The 22,459-nt window shown below is 44.9% G+C and overlaps 1 protein-coding gene across 1 annotated transcript in view; it reads right to left on the minus strand.

The window, feature by feature from the left end:
- Positions 1–22,459, minus strand: part of ly75 (lymphocyte antigen 75) — a 109,124-nt gene that overhangs the window by 71,883 nt on the left and 14,782 nt on the right. Inside the window, exons 4-11 of the mRNA XM_084337079.1 lie at positions 21,852–22,019; positions 17,999–18,112; positions 14,083–14,220; positions 13,003–13,206; positions 11,796–11,959; positions 11,615–11,722; positions 9,863–9,951; positions 9,563–9,732 (exon numbers count right to left, since the gene is read on the minus strand). Of these exons, the coding sequence (XP_084193205.1) occupies positions 9,563–9,732; positions 9,863–9,951; positions 11,615–11,722; positions 11,796–11,959; positions 13,003–13,206; positions 14,083–14,220; positions 17,999–18,112; positions 21,852–22,019 (1,155 nt within the window). The remainder of the gene's footprint in view (positions 1–9,562; positions 9,733–9,862; positions 9,952–11,614; positions 11,723–11,795; positions 11,960–13,002; positions 13,207–14,082; positions 14,221–17,998; positions 18,113–21,851; positions 22,020–22,459) is intronic.

Genomic DNA, 22,459 nt, shown 5'->3' on the forward strand with positions numbered 1-22,459 from the left:
CTGAAGCCCATTATAGTTTTAACTAGTGGGCCGCGACCATTAACACTGGTGATCCCTGTGTTTTCTGGACGAGTGGATATCTCTTCTGTCACCGTGTAGCCCCTTCTTTCATATCCAAATGAGAGTATTCCTTCACGAGGAGATATGGGCATAGATGTTCGATAGCGGAAGATCTATGTTCAAGTCAGCTACACAGGCCAGTTTGGGTGTTGTGCTGGCTCTGTCGGGTGTTGGTAAAATCACCGTTGTAAAGCTGTGTTGACATCTTGTTTCTCTTTTCTCTTAAAAAGTGAGGAGGGTTTCAGAACGGCGGCCTGTCTGGGTGAGTGTTATATCATTGTGTACAAGTTCAGGTGATAGCTGCTTAGCTTACGGTTAGCCAGTCAGCTGTTAGCTGCGGCGTTAGCCTACTGTGATCACTGCATGGCCTACATATGTTGGGCCTACTGTTAGCCAGTCAGCTGTTAGCTGCGGCGCTAGCTTGCTGTGATCACTAGGAAACGTTAGCTTGCTGCTATCGGCCAAGGCCCAGCGCGGGGTAGCTCCGGCTCCTCGCGCGCCGCCGCGAGCTCCCCTCTGGTCGCGTGCGCCGTTCGCTCGGCGTCTCGCGGGCAGGGGCAGTAGCGACCGACGGTTGGAGCGGCCGTTAGCTTAATGCTACTCTGTTGAACGTGCTTTGATTATAACATGTTTTACACTCTTGACTACGACGTCATCTTTGACAGAGGATGTTCGTCGAACCTGCCCTGGGCCAGGACGGCAAAGCCTGCGTCAACAAAGGGGACCGTAACAACGGGTTGGTGCGGCGACGCTGCCCAGTTCGAACAACACAGGACTGCTGTGTTTTCTACGGGGCCTTGAGACTGCACTTCGCTGATCTACGCTCCGGGTAGGACAAAGGTTTGGCCAGACCTTATACGAGTCTTCTGGCTTTACCTTCTACATGTTTTGTATATAACGCTGTTTTCCAAAAACGTGTGTTGCTGCACTACATTTAGGATACGACGCAAGTTTTGTGTGAACTGTCTTGTCACTGGTAATTAGCTTCTCCGTGCAAATCGGGTTGTTGTTACAGATGTGAAAATGATCTGGTTGTTGTGTGAGAAACATCATGTGTGTTTATATGTACCGTGTACTCACAACTAAGGGGTAACTAACCTATGAAGCTATGCTTAGTGACAAATGAGTAAATAATTTTCTTTTCTCAGCCTGTGATGACAATGAACAGTGTGTTCACATATTAACAGGTTTTCCTGTTTTAACTGGCCGTATTAAGGGTAAAGTAGGAGGATTGCGTTTCCCCCCGGTTCCCTGGGGACTTTTTCATCCTCCTATCAGACATGTTGTTGCACTACATTGTGTCCTTGTGTGGTAGGGATGCGATGTAACCCTTAGCTTGATTGCTGAGGTTGTGCTAAGACTGCTGGAGAGACTTTATTTTCCTAAAAGAAAAGATTGTTTGGTCGCTTTCGTGTGTGCTTAGCAAGGCCTGTGGCCGATACTAAATCGAGAATTATGTATTCTCTCATTATGAAAAACGGCGTTCCTCTGTAGAGTGTTTTTGCCATTTTTTGTAGGTGATGATGGGTTGTGTGTGTCATGTGACCTACAACTGGGTTGGACTGGCCACAGAAGCACATGTGTGAGTTGGACCGGGGCTCTTAGAGAGCCCTCTCTATTCTGTGTTTTTTCCTTAGTAAAAATCAGATAGCAGGTTAGCTCATGCGCTGTGTGAAGCTGTCAAACGCTTCATAGAGCCGACTATGACTGTCATATTCTCTTTTTGTCATTACATCGTATCATGGGTGTGGGGTCGTAAAGGGGTGAACTGGTAACCTTTCCTCTCCCCCTTTTTTCTGTTGGTCAGGGGTACACCCCCTGTCCTTCAAGGTTCCTGTCACGTTGCGGTTCGGCACGTTACGGGGTGAGGGGGGGGGGGGGGGGGGGGGAGTTTCCTGGTACCACGGCGCGTCCTGGTGCACGTCTCTGTTGGTAGGACTTCCGTGTGCTGTTCAGGTCCATGTGATGGATCTGTTTCGGGGGGGTGGTCAGGGCTCCTCCTCACCAAGCGCCTATTCGGGCCTTCTGTGAGTTCGGACTCCTCCTTCCATGTGAGGGAGCCTCCAGAGTACAGAGCCTCCTCCTCAGATTGTCAAAGTGAGTGGACCCTCTAGAAGGTGTCCTATTCTATTGTGTATGTATTCGATTCAATTCAATTATCGAGTGTGTATGGGTTCAGTGCCTCTTCCCCGGAGAGCCCTAAAACCAATTTTTTACATGGCTCAAGGTGCAATATATTCTTTTCAATCTGTACAGCTCGCGTGGGAAGTCTCTCTGGGGATTCCAGTCTCCTTCCTATGGGAGGGTGGTGGGATGTAAAAATGTGAAAAATGTTTACCCCCGGCTGTGTAGACTGGGATACATACTGTTGGTGCTTCCTTCTTTTCTATTAAAAAAGAGTTGGAGTTAGGAAGTGTCACACCCCTCTTGTCGTTCCCCTGGGCGCCTTGGGGATTCAATGACAGGTCTAAATAGCCTGTTCATTGATGTGGGTGTGTCCCGACGCACGCATAGTGCTAGCTCGCTGTAAACAGGCGACTGACTGGCACGCCTTGGTTGCTTGAGGTTAAAACGGCGTTTTTATAAAGCAACTGGGATGGAGGTTTTTCCTCTTCCGACGACCACATCCCACGACCTGGGTTGGTTATCGACGGATTCTCGTTCATGTCTGGGGGATGATGACGGAATGGATCTGAACATATGTAGAGGGGTCTCACGCCCTGGGGTTGGGCCACCGGGCGCGGTTCGCCCGAACGTCTGGGTGGCGCCTTCTTTTCATGTTAAGATCAACACGCATATCTGCCCTTTCTCCTGGAGTAGGCATGTCGGCGTGGTTAGGGCACGGGACTGGTTCTGGTCACGCTGGTCCGGATCAGTTGAACCCGTTGTCCGCCGGGGATGCAGATCTGCTGTTCTGGTACCCTGAGGGACTTGGGCTTTTTTCAGGGGGAAAAATGCCAGGTCGGTCCGGGTGTCACAGGGTTAAACGCTATGGAGACCCTGGTTGGGTACGTTTTTACTCAGCACTGTCGTAATGGCTTACGGCCATGCCAACCTGTACACGCTCGATCTCGTCGGATCTCGGCCGCTACACAGGTTGGTCCTGGTTAGTACTTGGTTGGGAGACTGCCTGGGAATACCAAGTACGGTGTGCTTAGGGGCTGGTTCTCCATTCTTTTTCGCTCCTCTCTCACGCATGGCGAAGAGGGGCCTGTTAGGGTGGTCTTTGACCTCCTCTGGTGACCCTGTGCTTCCCGTATCGCCGGGCCCGGTCCGAAGTAATGTTTTGTCGACCCGTAGGCCTGGGTTAACCCTTTTTTGAAAAACTGAAACACTTGTACTGCGGTATAGCCGGTGTATACCCGCAGGTGTGTTTGAGTTTTTTATTGAGGGGTTGTAGGAACAACCACCGCATTGGGTAACACCAAGGTGGTTGATTCCCTGGTGTGTTGGAGCAGTGTCAACTCCCGGGTTCACCGTTTGAGGGTGCCCCTGCACGTTCATGACGTCTGCCAATCGTGTCAGCCTTCTCTGCCTCAACCCCTCTGGGTGGGGGTTTTTAAATGGAGGCTTGGTCATGCAACACCGCCAGCTTACGCTCCTTCCGCCGGGGCGGCTGTGTTCAGCTGTCCCCTCTGGCGCCTGTCTCGTCCGCAGTCTCCAGGCTAGGGTTAATAGCCTGTTGCCTGGTTTTTCCCCGGTGCGCTGCCTGCTTCCGTTGGTTAACCTTTTTTGTGTGCTTACGGCCATGCTGACTGCCTGTTCTGCAGGGTCAGTGTGCCAGGCAGTGTACTATTGGGGGGACAGGGCCCGCTCGGCTGAGGGGCCTTTGTCCGAATACGCTGGCGATGTGGGGGGCGGGGTCACTAAGTGCCCACCTGGTGGGGTCTTGATGCTGGCATCATGGACTTCTCCGGGCCCCCGTTCCAGGGGGTCCAGTCCCTTTGGTGGGTCTGGGTCTTCCTTCGCGCTCCGCTGCTACGGCCTTGCCACGGGGTTGGGTTTGCCCTTGACCCCGTGATTCTGGGGGCAGTAACGAGGTTGTTTCCTCCGTTCGTTCCCGGGTGGCATGCGGGTTGTGCGTGTGTGTAGTCGTGGGGTCAAGCCACGGTCTGCTCACCCTGTGCGCTGAGTTGCTTGAGTGCCTCTTCGCACGGTCGGGTCCGTCGCCCTCCCGTGAAGCCCCCAATAGGGGGGGTGCCCTCCATTAGGGTGGGTCGGGGGGGCTCGGCCCTCCCTGTTCTGATGGTTGTGGGGGGCTTTCAGCGGGGTGTATTTGTCGGCCGATGGCTCTCGCTCGGCCTCCCTTGTGCAGAGATTGATGCCGAGCGAGAGCTAATACGAAACAGAACGTTAGGTTATGACTATAACCAAGTTCTGTTAGTATAGCGACGCTCGGCATCCGACGCCGCTGCAGCCCTTGATCTCGCCTTGTGGTGAAAGCTTGGGAAGGAGGCGAGTGGGTGGCCCCACCCCTGCTTATATGGGTAAGCTGATAGGGGTGTGGTCAGACGAATATTGGGATTAAAGGTACATTGTGGTCTTTATTCAGTGCGTGTGCACGTGTGCGAGGACAGTGCAGAGAGTGATGCCGAGCGTCGCTATACTAACAGAACTTGGTTATAGTCATAACCTAACGTTTTCGGTACAGTGGGGGAAAGTTTGGCTTTACATGTTCCACTCAGGGGTGATGTAGTGTGCAGCAAATAATTGTACTTGTAGGGCTGTCAACGAATATTCTATATTGAAATTAATAATCAACTTTTTTTTAAATAATAATTCTATTAGATTGTGAAAAAAACAGTGGTCGTTAGTGGTTAACATACCATATTCGTTCGGTACACTACACAGCCGTTCGGTATGGTACACACTGAAACGGTTCGGTTCGATACGGATACCTTTACACCCCTATTCCTCAGTGAACGAAAACATAAATGTTATTTCCGTTCTATTCCATTTTATTATTTTTAGCCTATTTTAAACTGAATCAAACCGCACTTTTTTTACTGTATCTAATCTATTTTATTATTTGTATTACTGAAGAACTGTGATTTGCCTTACCTGGCTACCTCTCTATCTCTTTGTATTTAAATTAAAAAGAAATTATGCTTGCTTATGCCTGTATTTTTTTACTGTTGTGAAGCACTTTGAACTGCAACCTCTGTATGAAAAGTGCTATACAAATAAAGTTATTATTATTTTGCTACCTTTATGATTAACTCATTGGACGCCACTCACGAATAAAGTCGGGTTAACTCGCCGACGCTTGAGCGCCAAACCCGAGAAAAGTCGGGTTTTCTATCGTTATTTCTTTTATTTGATATTCCCATTCATAATCCATCGAGGGAGCCTGCGTTATAATTGGGAATGAGTCTGAGATCGTAAACGTCCAATACCGCCGCCTGCCGCCGGTATTGCACATCCTTTGAAACTGTCTTGGGCTGTGTGTCGATCTAAAGCAGTGGTGCCCAACCAGTCGACCGCAATCGACAGGTAGATCGCCGGCTGATTTCAAGTAGATCTTGCAGTTTTCTCTCCTGCAGCTTCTCTCCTTGTTGACACACGCACACACGCTGCTGGGGCATTGCCACTCCCCCTCCCCTCACGGACCTCTCTTGTCAACACACATCCTCAGGGTCTCACTCGCTCCAAGTGCAGAGCCTCGACAGCTCTTCTTTCAACATCACTGAATCATTCAACAAAATGGCCCATTAAACGATTGACTTTAGTTTAATACATGAGGCGTTGTCTAATGTTATCTAGCTGGCTATCTACGGATAGCTCATTATATCAACAGCGTTTGTTGTTTGCAGGCTTGCAGCTGTTGGTTAGCTAGCTATCGTTCTCAGTTGGCTAACGCTAGCTACTAGCTAGCTAATACTGGCTGACTGGCTTTTAATTCACAATGGAATGGCTAGCTAACTAACTGTACAAATCGATGTGATTTGGCTGAGACTGAGGTTGGTTGGATTGGGGGTGGCCAGCTGGCTGGCTGTTCGTGGTGCAGTAGCTGGCTAGATAGCTGGCTAATGTTGGCCAATAACCTGTAACAGAATGATGCTAGCCTTATGTGGGCTTATGAGTTTCAGTTCATAGGAAAATACTTTGACTATAATGGTCATAAGTAAATTAACTGTATATACTCTCTTTTAGAAACTCTGTCTCTTAAACAGTACTGTATATCTTGTACGTCATAAATGTCTGGATGTAACAGTACTGTTTATCTGTATGTCAAATGTTATGATGAATTGAAAATGGGGGACCCTGATGTAAATGTAACGGTTTGAAGAATGATCAGCGGTTTTAGTTTACCGTAAATTCTGAATGATTTGGGATAACCAACTATTGTAAATAGGTCTTTTATTTTGAAATCGTCACTTCAAGAGGAAGTGACGTATTTGCTGCGCGACGTATGGTATCTGGCTTTACATGCTGCTTCCACCTCAGTCTATCCGTGAATGATAAGAGGTGAGCAGCTATCCGTGTACCTTGATGTTATATCTCTGGTCTAAGCCGATAATGTTGTAAATAGGTTTCCAAGTAATAAACAGAGTTATAAACAGTGGTTTGATGTTGATGATGTGCAGTTGTGTATCTGTTTATAAGAGATCTGGCCGTTTTCGCGAACTATTATGAGCACGTTGGTAAACCAGTATTCATGGGGGGGGAAGGGCTTTACACCTGGCGCTGCTGAGAAGTGTGTGTTCTAACTGGAGTTTTCTCCTACCACAGAGATGTGTGTACTAAACCAACGTTGATGTGCTTAAGGCTGACGGCATTGTATGTCTCTTATGCTTGACAGTATAAAGAAAAGAAGTGCTCCGTCCATCCTGTCTCCCGTGTCCATTATTCAAGCAGAACAGGAACACAGTGGTCACATAAACAAGATGAAAGTCGTTCTCTGGTCTGCATCCCCTTAACAATTGTGTGTATTGAGCCGTACTGTATTGTACCCATTCTGCAATCTGTTAATAAAATATTCAATCAATCAATCAGTTATGCTTAACATGCAGTACTATTAACTTTACTTAATTTCTAAGATTAGATAATCTAGTTATTTTTAAATGTCTGATCTAAAGATAAACAAAGGGTTTTAAAAGTGTTATATTTATCTTCTCTTATAGTACCAGAGAGAAGCTGAGGAGAATCGACCAGCAACAAAAGCTAAATTTAGTTAAATAAAAAAAAAAATATATATATATATATCTTTATTTAAATTCTTTTACATTTTAAGATTTAACATTTTTCCCTGTGGTATCGAATATCAATACTTTTCAAGGTATCGTATCGAAGTTCGAAATTCCAGTATCGTAACAACACTACAGTTGCAATGTGACAGCTCTGTTTACACATCATTCCTATTCCCTTTTAATTGTACATATATCATTTTTGTTTTGATTGTATTGTTCCACTTTTGCAATGTAAACATATGTTTTCTCCTGCCCATTGAATTGAGTGTGTGTTGTCAGTGTGTATGCACTGCAGAGTGTGAAATAAATGAGTCATGCTGCCTAATTGCCCAACGTGAGAAGTTAGTCTTGTCATTCTTGTAATTCCTACACTACACCGTTACAATGATATATAAAATATCATATTATATTATATACCCATTCATTATGCACATGACAGAAAATATTATATGCCATATAATATTTTCTGTCATGTGCATATTGAATGGGTATTACTAATACTATTACTACTAATACTAGCCGAGAGTAGGTCAAATTATGGCTGGTAGCTCTCGGCCGGGTGGTAAATTAAAAAGTTAATCTTGGTTCAAAAACGGTTGGGCACCCCTGATCTAAAGTGTCCGGGCGGGGTTTTCCTTGTCGGGCAGGACAAGCGTTTATAACGCATGGATTGAGGAGAACCAAGCACTCCCGGTTCATGTTCTTTGGTGGATTATGTTGGCAACACAATCGACATCAATACTTGGAATGGCGATCAGATAATTGGAATATTCTTTTTAGAGTACATCCTAGTCAAGGTAAGGGCTATATGGTATCAATCTTGCGTTGATCCAAGAATTCCTTCACTGCGATCCGAGCGTATGTGTGTAATGTGTGTGTAACGTATTCCGTCGGTGACGATCAAAGCATAGAAACCCCCCCGTCCCACCCTTTCATGCATTCATGATGAAATATAATCCCGATAATATAGCGTTGATTTCTAAATAGTAGCGTATACAGGCGATAAACAGCAAGTTTTTTTGTGAAATGCACGTATTGCTGCATAGCGTAGTTTTCTGGGATTAGACAGGATTACTCTAAGGTCGCTTTCACATATAGTTTTGGTGGACTCGGTGCGGTTCTGGGGGTGAAGTTGCAACATTGTTGCATTCTTCATTTGGTTCGCCTGCGTTCACACAGATATCTGTCATGCGGACCGAGACCTTCTGAACAATGTCACGCGGTCGAAAAGGGCGCTTGTCTATTGGACAGTGGAAATGTGTGTGTGGCTGCGATCCCGTGTGTGCGCGTGCGCGCGTGTGTGTGTCTGTGTGTGGAGGACTGCGAGCCCTCCAGATCAGCGGAACCGAGTTTTGACATGGCATTGATCCATTGTTCTATTGAAGCACATTACCACCATCCTCTCGCTAAACAACTTGTAGACCACGGTGTTTTTATGAGTGCCCACAAGTAGCTGTTTTATTAATAATATAATAAGCCGCGCGCCTCGGTAATAATAATAAACCGCGTTTTTTCTTCCTTCTTCCCAAGATGCACAGATATATAAATAGATAGATAGATAGATAGATAGATAGATAGATAGATAGATAGATAGATAGATAGATGCAGTGTGCTTGTTTTGCAGTGAGTGCTGCGAGCAGTGGTAATAATAATCACTTCCTATATTTGGTTCGCGTTTGGTTTGATGAAGCCGAACCGAGACCTACGTTTTCAGGCGGACTAGAGTTCGCCTGCTTGGTCCGCGGACCGAGTTCGACACGCATTCACACAGACCCGAAAAACCGGACTATCGAATTCTGGTCCGAAAGTCCGGACCAAACAGCCCCTGTGTGAAAGCGACCTAAAACTATACTCATATTCACCACGGTATAAAATGGGAATGTATGGATGAAAAAAAAAATTCTTTTTCACAAATTGATAGATACTCGATGTCAAATGGGCAATAGCTATGATATATAATATAGTTTGAGCCCTGCAAACACAGCCACGTATTCCTATACTTTAAAGTGGTGGCCTTCTTACCACACAGTACACAGCGCCCTCTGGCGCTGATTGAGTTAATTGCGAATTGTTTCATGTTGAGCTATAGATTGTAGATGAATACACACAGAAAGGTACACCATGCCAATGTTCATGCTTTTATGTTTCAAAACGAGACGATTTAGAAATGTGTCGATTGGAAATACATTGCGATTTCAAGAGGGGTGGACCGCGCGGGAAACGGCAATGACGTAACCACTACGCCTCCCTATTGGAAACAAACAATCCAAACCCCCTCGCCACCCCCACCCCACACACACCCCAATACCGACCTGGTTCGAACGAGCCCCAGTTGGTGTATGTAACTGCATCCTCCGCTCCATCCAGACTCAGCCAGCGGTACTCATCTGCGTTGTCTGCGTCCTGGAGGCCGATCCAGAAATACAGAGTCTCCATGCCGATGTGCTCCCCGAGCAGACGGCTGATGAAAGCCTGCTCAAAGCTGCACGCACAACAACAACAAAAATACCATTTCCTCACCACACAACTGAAACTCTTGTTTTGTAAAAAATACAACAAAGACCAAGTTTAGCTGGACGATTACAGATTATTGAAACAATTAAATTACCTACCCGTTTCTTATGATGATGTCACAGCGGTCTTTGAAGGACACCTCCTTGGGAACCACTTTATAGCAGGAGTTGCCATGTCTCCTCCAGCCCTAGGGGAAGGAAGGTGGAGGCGTTCAGAGTCTGGAGCTCACTCGTATCAGCTAAACCCTGCACACACAGTATCTAGACTTGTTCAATCACTCCGTTTAAAGTCCTCATGAAATGGATAGCAGAATGCTATTTGATTCCACATAGTTATGAGTTTCCTGTAAAACCAGGAAGCTAGGGGGAGACTTATTGTGGATATTGATTGGCATTCACAGTAGCCAATAGTGCTGAATGTGCTTTACAGTCGACCCATTAGCTATCAAGCTACTAATTACTAATATTAGCAATATTAGTAATGTTAGCTAGCAAGCCAACATTGAACATTTGTTCAATTTAGTCAAGAGGCCGAGTGCTAGCTTAGTTACAATGTGCTGTAAATGTCATTCTAGAAAGCATTTCATTGGATGCTAAATTTGTATACACCCCTGTGTGCAGGATGACTACATTTAATATTTTTTTTTATAGTTTTCCAGGAAATTACAAACTCTAAAATACCATTAAGAATACCTATAAAACAAGATTTTGTCATTGCTGGGACAGATACTGGTGTTTAAGTGCAAGGCATATGTGATAAAAGAACATAAACATTATTTTGATTTCATGGGGCCTTTATATAGATGCAAAGCAGTTATTCACTCACAGTTAGCCACTCTGCCCTTAGAGGCAGCTTGTATGCATGACACTTGGGTAAGACCAGGGTCCATACATTTTATCAAGCATCTCGGAGTAGGAAATCAGTCGCATAGGATGAAAATAATCAACCTTCTTAATCTAGAAAGAAAATCCTATCTCCACAAATGGAGAATATGGTGAGAGCCGTCACACTCTGTTAGGAGTTTCCCAGCAGGTGGCAATGATAGGACAACATGTAATGTGGTGTTGTGTAATATAGAATATAGAAATTCATATTGCCATATTCAGCTGGAATTCTATCAGATATCAAAATCACGATGATATCTCTTCAAAACACTGACAATCTCATTTTGAAATCGGAGATAATATGTGGTCGTTATCATTCATTTAGATTATCACCCCAACTGTAGAATGAACGCCCAATCATTACTATATCCACCCACATTTAGAATCAAAGTGAGCAGACCCTAATCCTGATCCCAAAAAGGGACACACTTGAAACAAGTTCTCTTGCTACACCTCTACGCCTCTACACCTCTCGCCTCGTTCTGAAAACACAGATGTGAAGCACAGAGTGATCAGGACGTGTCGAGGACGGCGCTTACACCCTCAGGTGGGCATCCAGCCTCTGTGGCAGACTCATTGACCACTCCTCTCTAAACTTACACCCTCAGGTGGGCATCCAGCCTCTGTGGCAGACTCATTGACCACTCCTCTCTAAACTTACACCCTCAGGTGGGCATCCAGCCTCTGTGGCAGACTCATTGACCACTCCTCTCTAAACTTACACCCTCAGGTGGGCATCCAGCCTCTGTGGCAGACTCATTGACCACTCCTCTCTAAACTTACACCCTCAGGTGGGCATCCAGCCTCTGTGGCAGACTCATTGACCACTCCTCTCTAAACTTACACCCTCAGGTGGGCATCCAGCCTCTGTGGCAGACTCATTGACCACTCCTCTCTAAACTTACACCCTCAGGTGGGCATCCAGCCTCTGTGGCAGACTCATTGACCACTCCTCTCTAAACTTACACCCTCAGGTGGGCATCCAGCCTCCGTGGCAGACTCGTTGACCACTCCTCTCTTCTGACACAGGAAAGGCAGCTTCTGACTGCAATTGCCGACCCTCCACCCATGGAGCTGGGGAGAGAACAAACAAGTTGACTTGTACTGATCCAACAAGACATAGCTCTATACAAACACACACACACACCTCTCCGGAGTAGAATACACAGCTGGGGTCCTGTTTAGGCTGGGAGGGCTGGCCTGGGTCCCAGTAGGTGAAAGTGACCGGCGCCTGGTCAACCCAACTGAATACGGCGAAGTTCAGGTAGTCCACCGTACCGATCAGACCGATCCACACATCCAGCGCACCAGCTGATGAACCGCAACACACACACACGGTAAACTTTCAATAAGCCAGTCATATACGGGTGTTTAAAACAAGTGCAGTGAGAAAATTGTGGTGATCTGTTGACATGTGTCACCTATTTATAGCCCGATCTCATCTCGTCATGTATACCGTTTAATATACTACCGTGTGAGATCTACATTTCCCCATGGGGATCAATTAAGTATGAAACCGTCTTAATCTCATTTCTCGGTGTATAATTGGCCATACATAAAATGTACATGTTCAGGTTTCTCAAGATTAAATTTTTTTTTAAATTGATTGACATTGACTATTTCATTCATATAATTTTTACACGTGTTATGTTAATAAATGTTGTCAGGTTTGATTTTTTTTGTCTACTTTTTCTCCCCATTTTTTCTATTTTTTTCTCCCTTCCCCAGTTTCGTATCGTCCAATTCTACCCTCCCCTGTCTCGAACGCTGTTAGGCCATGCCTCCCACAAGCCGGCTGCAATGTGGACGAAGCCTTGCATCACGTGTCCCCTCCGGTACTCGAGGAAGCAGCCGTCGCATCTTTTCACCTGCACAGCGCGATCTCTCAGCGGTGAGGGTCTGCGTCGCCCCCGTCGCTTCCTGATTCTACTGCGCAGGCGCACCAACCGACCTGTAGGAGTCGCTGTCCACAACGTCCGATCCCCACCCACCAGCTTCCCACCCCCTAATACTGCCAAATGTATTAGTATGAACGACCAGCCAAGCTGGTAGCAACGCCGAGAGCTGGGCTCGAACCCAGCATCTCCTGCGTTGGTGGCGAGCGCCTTGCCCACTGCGCCACCTAGACGATCTATGTTGTCAGGTTTTCAAACAGTGCATCAATATTCCACAACTCTGGTCATCGGTGAGGACTGTCCAACAGTCTCTTAATCTAATATTGTAACATCGGGTCCAGGCTGGACCTACATCGGGTTGTAGGCAGTTGCCCCCTGGCCTAAGAATCTTTATGTGGAGAAACCCTGAGATGTCATGAGAATCTGAACAGGCTTGAAGTAAACTGATCTCGGATCTACCTGTATGGAAGCTGGAGCTGATCATCTCCTTGGTGTCCATGGAGTGGAGGCTGGCCAGAGCACCCCCACCTCCTCCCTCGATGCTCTCACAGTGGGACTGGGCGTCTACAAACTCCCGGACCTCATCCTTCACCAGCTTATAGCACCAGCCACTCCATGGAATCCAGTCTTTTGCACACATAGTCGTTTTGTACAGAGACAACTCTGTGGAGAACAGGGGAATAACCCATGTCTACAATGAAGCTATAAGAAAGTTAATAAAAAGAATAAGAATAATAATAATTAGAAAGGAACACATCAAAATGATGTGAAATGCGCTTACCGTCTTCTCCAGAGTCAGACAAGAAGATATATAAAAATGTCCTCTCTGTGCGTTAGTATAGTACTTAGTCTTAAAACTCCGGGAGAGGTGTTTTTGGCCAACAGCTAGTGGTCCGAAGCCACTTCTATTTGTGCTAAGCTAGGCTAGCTTGCAGCCAGATAACTTTCTACTGAACGCACAGAGAGGAAATTGGTATTAATCTTCTTGTCCGACTGTGAAGGTAAGGGCAATTCCCATAATGTTGGCATGTTCCTTTAAATCTAACCGATTATTAGTATGTTACATACCAGTCCATGTACAATTTTCAAGTTATTAGAGTGTAAATGGCATATAAATGGTAAATGGCTGCATTTATATAGCGCTTTACAATTTGTTCCTCACATTTTACCCATTCACTTACACACCGACGGCAGAGGAAACCATGCAAGGTGCCACCCTGCTCATCGGGAGCAATTAGAGGTTAAGTGTATTGCTCAAGGACACTTCAACGCGCTGCCCGGGAGGAGTGGGAATCGAACCGGGAACCTCCAGATTACCAGACGACTGCTCTACCTCCCGAGCCACAGAGTGTAGAGCCACAACAACAAAAACACATCTAACTGTTCAAATACTTTTGGTGAACAATCATATCCAAGTGAAGTGAATAAAAAAAAATGGTATTTGCTAAGAAGGGCTGAAAAACAAACTGACATTTTGTTTGGAACATTACCATAGAAGGCTGGCAACAGACTACAGAGAAAACAGCGAGCCTACAGTACCTGTTGCTGTAGACTGAGAGGAGTTGACATTCTTCTTACAGATATATGGCAGCCGCTTGTCGCATGCCTCCGACTCATAGTTCTGTTTAGAATTCAGAACACCGCAGTCCGATTCAGTAATGGAGGTGAATGGCATCCCTGTCAATCACAAACACACATTTATACACACACACACACATAGAGAGAGAGATAGAGAGAGAGAGAGAGAGAGAGAGAGAGAGAGAGGGGGGGGGGGGGGGGGATTGTGACTGTCAGCAGACCATACCAGATGGCGTTTACATACTGGATCGAGTTCAGACATAAAAATTATACTGAAAAAGATCTGTTGCCCCAATGCTTACACATTTTGCTGCAACAACTGTGCAACACAAGCAGAAAAAAGGGTTGTGTCTCTGTAGCCGTTAACAGCTTAAGATCTGCATTAGGCTGGACAGCTACAGAAGCCTCGAGGGTCTGACAGCAAAATACTGACAGCATGACAACTAGGGATGTTCGATGTTGGCTTTTTTACCGATACACCGATATCGTCCAACTTTTAATTTCCGATACCGATATCAACCAATACAGATATATGCGGGGTTTCCACCCCAATTTTTTTTATAATTCCAGGTAATTAACATTACATATCTCTTGTCGTGGAATTAACACAACATTTGTTCTTACTTGCTTGCCTGAGTAAATAAAAGGTTAAATAAATGTAAAAAAAATAAATATATATATTTCTTTTAAACAGATACAGATAATTTCCGATATCACATTTGAATGCCAATATCGGCCGATAATATCGGTAGGCCGATAATATCGGACATCCCTAATGACAACACTTCCCTTCTGACGGCAGACAGCAAGCCCCATTACAATAGTTTAGACTTTAGAGAGCGTTCCATTCAGTGCCATCTAATGTGTTCCTCAAACTTAACAATCCCAATACCACCCTGTGTCCAACAGCCAGTCACAATGAGCGTGTTCACAACACTGGCCTCCTTGTTTCTCTGAATGACAGAGTCACAGTTTATAGAGGGGCAACAGCATCGGTGACTAGGCTTTCACACACAGTTGCGCTGAGCAAGATTGTTGTCTTCAACAGCTGTGCGACTGAAAGTGGGGCACGCCACCTTCAAATCCAACAAGGCACCACCCCCAAAGTTCACATAATTTTTACTTTAACCTCTAAAACGACGATGCAGGCACTAGGATGTTCCTACCTCCCTAACGTACCTCAAAGTACAGCACAATTGATTGATTGAAAACTTTATTAACAGATTGCAGAATGGGTACAGTACAGTACAGCTCAATACATACAATTGTTAAGGGGATGCAGACCAGAGAAAGACTTTCGTCTTGTTTACATCAGGGTCCCCCATTTTCAATTCATCGTAAATGGATCTGGTTTGAAAGCCTGGTAAACAAGCTGCCTTGACTGGGCCTTAGTTCAGTGTTTCTCAACAGGTGGATTGCAACCTAAAACTGGGTCATTCTGAAAGGGTCCCTGGATGTGCACGTTATTACAATGTGTGTGTGTGTGTGTGTGTGTGTGTGTGTGTGTGTGCGTGCGTTGCAATTGGCACGTCATCCCGTCTGCCTCATGACTTTTTTATTCGTGATTTCTTGTGTCACTTTTATAACCAGTGAAGGAAGGGAAAAGGATACAGCATCAACACCGTTACTTAACCAATAACACACACAAGGGGTTCTGGTAGTGCTGTGCTACAGTCACAGGTAGGGTTGGAGTACCGAGTAGTAACGGTACCACCCGGACCCAAGCGCTACAATGATTTCAATGCTCTCGTTTCCTGTGCAGCAGCTGATGCATAACTTGCTTTTGTGGTTTTTCTCTCGACTTCCCGGCCAGCAGCAACCCGTGCATAATGTAACACAATAAGCAGAGCATCAACATGTCAAAACCACAACACTAACTAAAAGTAGGCTGTGGCATCACCTTCCTAAAAACAGACCATGACTCATTGCATACCACCAGTTACACTGAGGACATCATACCATACCGAGGACATCATACCATACCACCAGTTACACTGAGGACATCATACCATACCACCAGTTACACTGAGGACATCATACCATACCACCAGTTACACTGAGGACATCATACCATACCACCAGTTACACTGAGGACATCATACCATACCACCAGTTACACTGAGGACATCATACCATACCACCAGTTACACTGAGGACATCATACCATACCACCAGTTAAACTGAGAGAAAAACATTAGAGACCAATGGAAGAGCACAAGAGAAGGAGAATCACCGAAGGTACTTTATTATTATTATTATTATTCTGTATTGAGATTGTTACATACAATGTTGTGCTGCTGTTAAGACATTGAAACAAACAATGCCTTCACCTGGGCATTTCACTCCCCATGACGTAGGCCTTTTCCCCATGACGTACGCATATCCCCATGACGTACGCCTTTCCCCATGACTTACGCCTTTCCCCATGACGTACGCCTTTCCCCATGACGTACGCCTATCCCCATGATGTACGCCTTTCCCCATGACGTACGCCTATCCCCATGATGTACGCCTTTCCCCATGACGTACGCCTTTCCCCATGACGTACGCCTATCCCCATGATGTACGCCTTTCCCCATGACGTACACCTTTCCCCATGACGTACACCTTTCCCCATGACGTACGCCTTTCCACATGACGTAAGCCTTTCCCCATGACATACGCTTTTCCCCTTCACTGACACTTTTCCCCTTGGCGAACACTTTTCCCCTTGACGAACGCTTTTCAATTTCTGTCTCCTAAGTGGGTGGGACTTTTACACAGACAATCGTTACAGACAATCGTTAAGACTGAGATCACTGGACAAGTCTGACTATAACCAACTTGTTTTGCGCTGGATCTACAGGTCAGGAAAACGTCAATTTACTGTCAGAATGTTCAGATCATCTTCATCCAATATTTCATTATTCAGTCAAAGCCTCTGCATCGCTCATTGGGGTGAATGGAACCTGTGCTCACTCTAGTCTCTTATGGTGGGGGGGGGGGGGGGGCAGTAAGCCCACCAATGCCACACACGCAGAGGCACTCTACAAGAAGGGCCAGATCCGACTCTACTTCCTCAGAAGGCTGAGATCCTTCAACATCTGTACAAGGATGTTGAGGATGTTCTACAAGTCGGTGGTGGCGGGCGCCTTCTTGTACGCCGTGACCTGCTGGGGCAGCGGACTGAGAGCGGGGGACACAAACAGGCTGGAAAAGATGGTCAGGAAGGCCAGTAACGTGGTAAGGGTGGAGCTGGACTCTAGCGGTGGTTGTGGAGAGGAGGAGCCTTGCTAAGCTCCACGCCATCATGGACAACAACGTTCAGTGTTAGACTAAAACTCCCTAGATGTAACACTGAACGGCACAGGAAGTCCTTCATTCCGACAGCCATTAGACTCTATAATGCATCACTGTGCCTCACAGCATCACTGAGCACAGGGTGACAGTACAGCCTGGCGACATCTTCCTGAACACTTTTCACTTTACATTTTCACACAGTATACACTACTGTATATTTTTGGCTGGATAGTTTTATATTTAAGATTTTAGAATGTATATACATACCAGAATGTATATCCCAGACCGTATTTTATTCCTATTGACTACCTAAATGTTTATTGTTGTTCAATGCGAGTGATCTGTAGTGCCGAATTTCCCTCTGGATTATTAAAGGATTTCTATTATATTCTATTCATTGTGTAGCTCATGTGATGCATTGCTGTAAGTGAGAACAAGTTGGTTAGTCATAGTCACCCTTTTGAAACATCTCTGGTGGTACTAGAGGAACTCGTTTTTTGGCGCTCTTTTGAAATGTACATATCTCAGCAAATCCACAGTGCTGCTCAGTCAGAACCAACGGTGGTGGAAGACATTCTGACATGCATTTGCTTCTCACCTGATTCCCAGCGTAGGTAAGAGAGAGGGGTGCCATCGGACCACTGCCAGCCCTGAGACTGGTCCAGCTGGTGAAGGCCTATCCACATCCTGTCTGGCATTCTGTCAAGTAGCACTGCAATACATGGACCCAACACACACACATAACAGTTTGCACAAAGATATATTTCACACAGGGAGATAAAAGAGAACATGAGGCAAAGTCAACATTATATTATTTATTTATTTTATAAGTATTTATATCCGTGAACATTATATGAAATCTGCCTCGGCCAGTCCTTCGTACCAGCGGTCATCAGGCTCCACAACAGTGGGCAGGGACCGCTGCCAGCAGCTGGAGAACCAACGGTGGCAGAATTCTAGAACTACTAGGATCACTAAGTGCATTAGACTCTTAACCACCTAACCTGCACAGACTACAACATCTAATGTATGACGTATATCGTGCCCCCCCCCCCCCCCCCCCCCGCTATGACGCCAGAATTTCCCCAAGAGGATCAATAAAGGAATATCTTATCTTAAATCAAGCAACTGCAAGTGTCTTAAAAAAAGTCACTCTGCAGCCATCTTGATAACAGGGACTAACAAGACCTGACCCCCATCGCTGTGAATGGAGAGTTATGAAGGAAGGAATAGTTAAACATTTTTAAACATCTATAAAACTCACATTTCAGCTCACACAAAACACAACTGTGTATGTGGTATTATTATGGCGAAAGCTTCCTTGCATAACATATACACACAACAATTAGATCAAAGACTATCTGTGCCGAGTGCAGCCCCCTGCCGTGCCACTCAAAGAGCTTCCTGAGAGAGAGAGAGAGAGAGAGAGAGAGAGAGAGAGAGGGGAAAGAGCCTACTGTATATGAAGCTGTTATCATACTGTAGTAGCTCTCTTAAGCCCACTGCCAACAAGGCGGCTACCACTCGCATGTAAGAATGCACATGCTCAGCCCAGGACAGCCCAGTGAGTATCGAAGAATATTAACAACTTTAAGCTAGAAATAGATGCTATGTCCATGCTATGTCTGAAACGTGCTGGCAGGGCAATGATGATAGCAGCACCTTTCCGTTCAGAGGAGCAGCCACACAGAAAATGTGGAGCACTCTGGAAAAAAAAGATGCTGGGTGCAGCACTTCTTCTCCAGGCAGCCGTGTACGCTCTCTCCTAATTGGGAACAACTGAAAAAAGATGCAAGTGCTCAGAAAAAGGCGCTATACAGACACAGGGCCTTATTCGTTACGTCTTACCCACGTACACGATTTGACTTTATCAACTAAAAACAAGGTTTGTCTGAAATAATGCATCCAAAGATTAGCTTCTGTAGTGGAACATCTAGCCATAACTGACACTGACACAAGATACATAAATACTTTGTTATTTAATAATAAGAATTGCATAATCAAATGGCAACTGATAACATGTTGTTCGTCTGAGGACGTGTCTGTCCAAGGTCCCGTTGCATGTCAAGACAACCTTACTGAAGGACCCAACAGTCCCGACTTCCTCGCTATGGTCAACTACTCTGTTGTAGAACAAATAGAACCATGGTAGATGCCATAATGAAAACAAATGGGGCTGACTTTATGAACTAAAAACGAGGTGAGTCTTAAATAATGCATCCAAAGATTAGCTTCTGTAGTGGAACATCTAGCCGTAACTGACACTTATGACATATGTTCATAAAGAAGATACATAAATACTCTTATTATTTAATAATAAGAATTGCATATATTTAAATGGCATCTGTGGGCATATATTGAAATGGCATCCGAGGAGGTTCTATTGTGTGTCAAGTAGGGGGGTGTAACGATGCATCGATTCTAATGTGACGATTCAACTGCATCGATTTGAAAATGTTAGAATCGATTATAATCTAAATTAATCGGGGGGGAAAATGTTTTTATTTTTTTTGCGTCTTGTTTTTATTGACCTATAGTCCATTCATGCTGAGTGAATCAGTTCCCCCAGCCACATTTGTGTATTCAAATCTTTTTGGGGAATTAACTGATAGAAAATTTAATCTAATCGAATCGTGGTCAAATGAAGAGATTTCATGATGCATTGAATTGTTGCCTGAAGAATCGTAATCGAATTTAATCGTTGTGAGGTCGCATCGTTACACCCCTAGACCCTAGTGTCAAGACAACCTTACTGGGGGGACAAACAAATACAAGCCGTGAGGGCATGGTCACCCAAAGCTGGACACAGCCAGTAACAGAGTGTCCCATGGTCACCCACAGCTGGACACAACCAGTAACGGTGTCCCATAGTAAGTGGATGTCACAGATCAGTGTGAAAAGATGTGGTGAACTGGTGATTCAGTCACTTCGGTTTTGAAAAACCTGACTCCGGTCTATTCCGACACCATTTTGTCCTCCCAAGTTCTCTTCTACACTTGCAACAGCAATGTCAGCTCTAAACCAGGAAGTGTAGCCCCATCAACCAGGAAACTGCCACGGAAACAAAACAAACATGCTTTATGCTTTCATTTTCTTGGGAGCTGTGCACTGATGTGACACAGATTAGTGGGAGGGGAACACTTTTGTCCCCCTTTGTCTGGCTATGATTGACAGTAGTGATGGTGAATATTCAATTATTGATAATATTATCCATCAATCATTAGATTCAGTGATGTGCAGTGGTGTTGCCCTTTAAGGGACATTCACAGCGTTTAGTCATCCTGTCTGGCCCGTTTCTGATAACTTTCCATGGCTCCAACCACAACAGCAGTTGTTCCTGGCATGGTATCAAACCAAGAGATACAGGAGGAGGCCGAGTCTCCTTTCACAGTGAGCCAACATACACAACAACCAACTGTGTTCAGTGTATACAGCATGTCTGTGATTGCGGCTGTTGTTTTGTTCAGGAACTTCCTATTGGCAGAACGAACGCAAACAGAAAATAAGCCCTGAAGGTATGTAGGACTCTGGAGAGCTCCCCAGTGGGTACTTCCTCTCAGGGAGTCCCCAAAAGTGTTTGTTCCAAAAAACAAGTACCTTTGACTCAGAAAAAAATGTTTTTTTTTTACACAGAATAATATTGCTGTATTGTTTGTTTATAATTCGGAAGTATGATATTTAGACATGGTCCTCATAATGAAGGAAGTGAATGACACCTGGGAGGACTGGTAGTGTTGACAGCGGATGACAGGGACAGCAGTGGTGACAAAGTTCTACTAAAGAGAAATATCCCTTTAAGCCCCTCGCATAGCAAGGGCCACATAAACAGAAAATGATGCAATATTGACTAATGCAATATCCAAATTGAAAAAGGCTGCAATTTCTCATCAGAAAAAAGTATTTAGCTAAAAAAGGAATTATGTAGAATAAGGTCCACCACACATTTGTAATATTTAGCAATAAAATATGAGATATGATGTAGATGCCTTTAAATAGAGGTAAGACTGCTGAAACGAGTTCTACTAAAGTAAAATATCCCTTTAAGACAGATTTCCTCATACCAATGTCATATAATGCCTAATACAGTATACTCAAAAGCCAGAGGGTTCTCTGCGTACCAGCATCCTGGGACACTCAGTGAGCTTCAATTTTAAGAACCAAACACAATCACATCAAACAGAATAAACCAACTAGAACTAATTGTCTAACATACCATGGCATGGCACGTGAAGGAAAGTCAAGCACAATCAAGAGTCCTTTAAACCACAAATATATGAAAATATACAAATCAATTAGTCTACTAAATTAAATACATTAAAAAAATTCTTGTAATCCAGTGGAATAGTCTCGTGGCCTTCCCCCCCCGACCTATAGCATGTATGGAGAATACAACATGTTTGAAAATCTAGCCAGTTAGTTAGTAGGAGGAGGTTAGGAATAGCCAGTCTTACAGTTGGTAAGGGCCAGGGTGGTAACTTGCTCTGGGCCAGAGAGGCTGAGCAGTTCGGCTCCTTGGCTGCGACACGAGTCCAGAGCCCCCTGCCACGTCACCGCTGCAGCAGACACAAACTCATAGCAGGACCCTTCTGCTCCCACAAACAGACCATGGCAGCCTTCCTCTGGAAAAGACAGACACAAAAGAAGGTAGAGTTGTGCGTCAGGGTTCCCACAGACACTGCAACATTTTTTTATTCAAATTAGGTACTTTTCTAAGCACTATTTTCCATTTAAAAAAAGGGCATTTAAAAAAGGATACAATTCACTTTTAAATGCCGTTTTTTTATTGAAACGAAAATCTGATCCAATATTTGTCCAAAATTTCCGACGATTAGTTACACTTTAGATAAAAACAATTATATTTCTTGATTCAGAACTATTTTATGATAGATGAACAAAACTTTCAATGTGAATGGTTGATTTGAATTTCAAGGACCTTTTAAGCACCTTGTTAAAAGAAATTGGCTGTTTAAGGAATTCCAGGCCTTGACTTTCTTTTGACCAAAATCAAGCACTTTAAGCACTTCAAGGACCTTGTGCGAACGCTGGTGTGTGTGTGTGT

This window comes from Notolepis coatsorum (assembly GCF_963971535.1).
Source record: "Notolepis coatsorum genome assembly, chromosome: 20".
Taxonomy (NCBI): Eukaryota; Metazoa; Chordata; class Actinopteri; order Aulopiformes; family Paralepididae; genus Notolepis; species Notolepis coatsorum.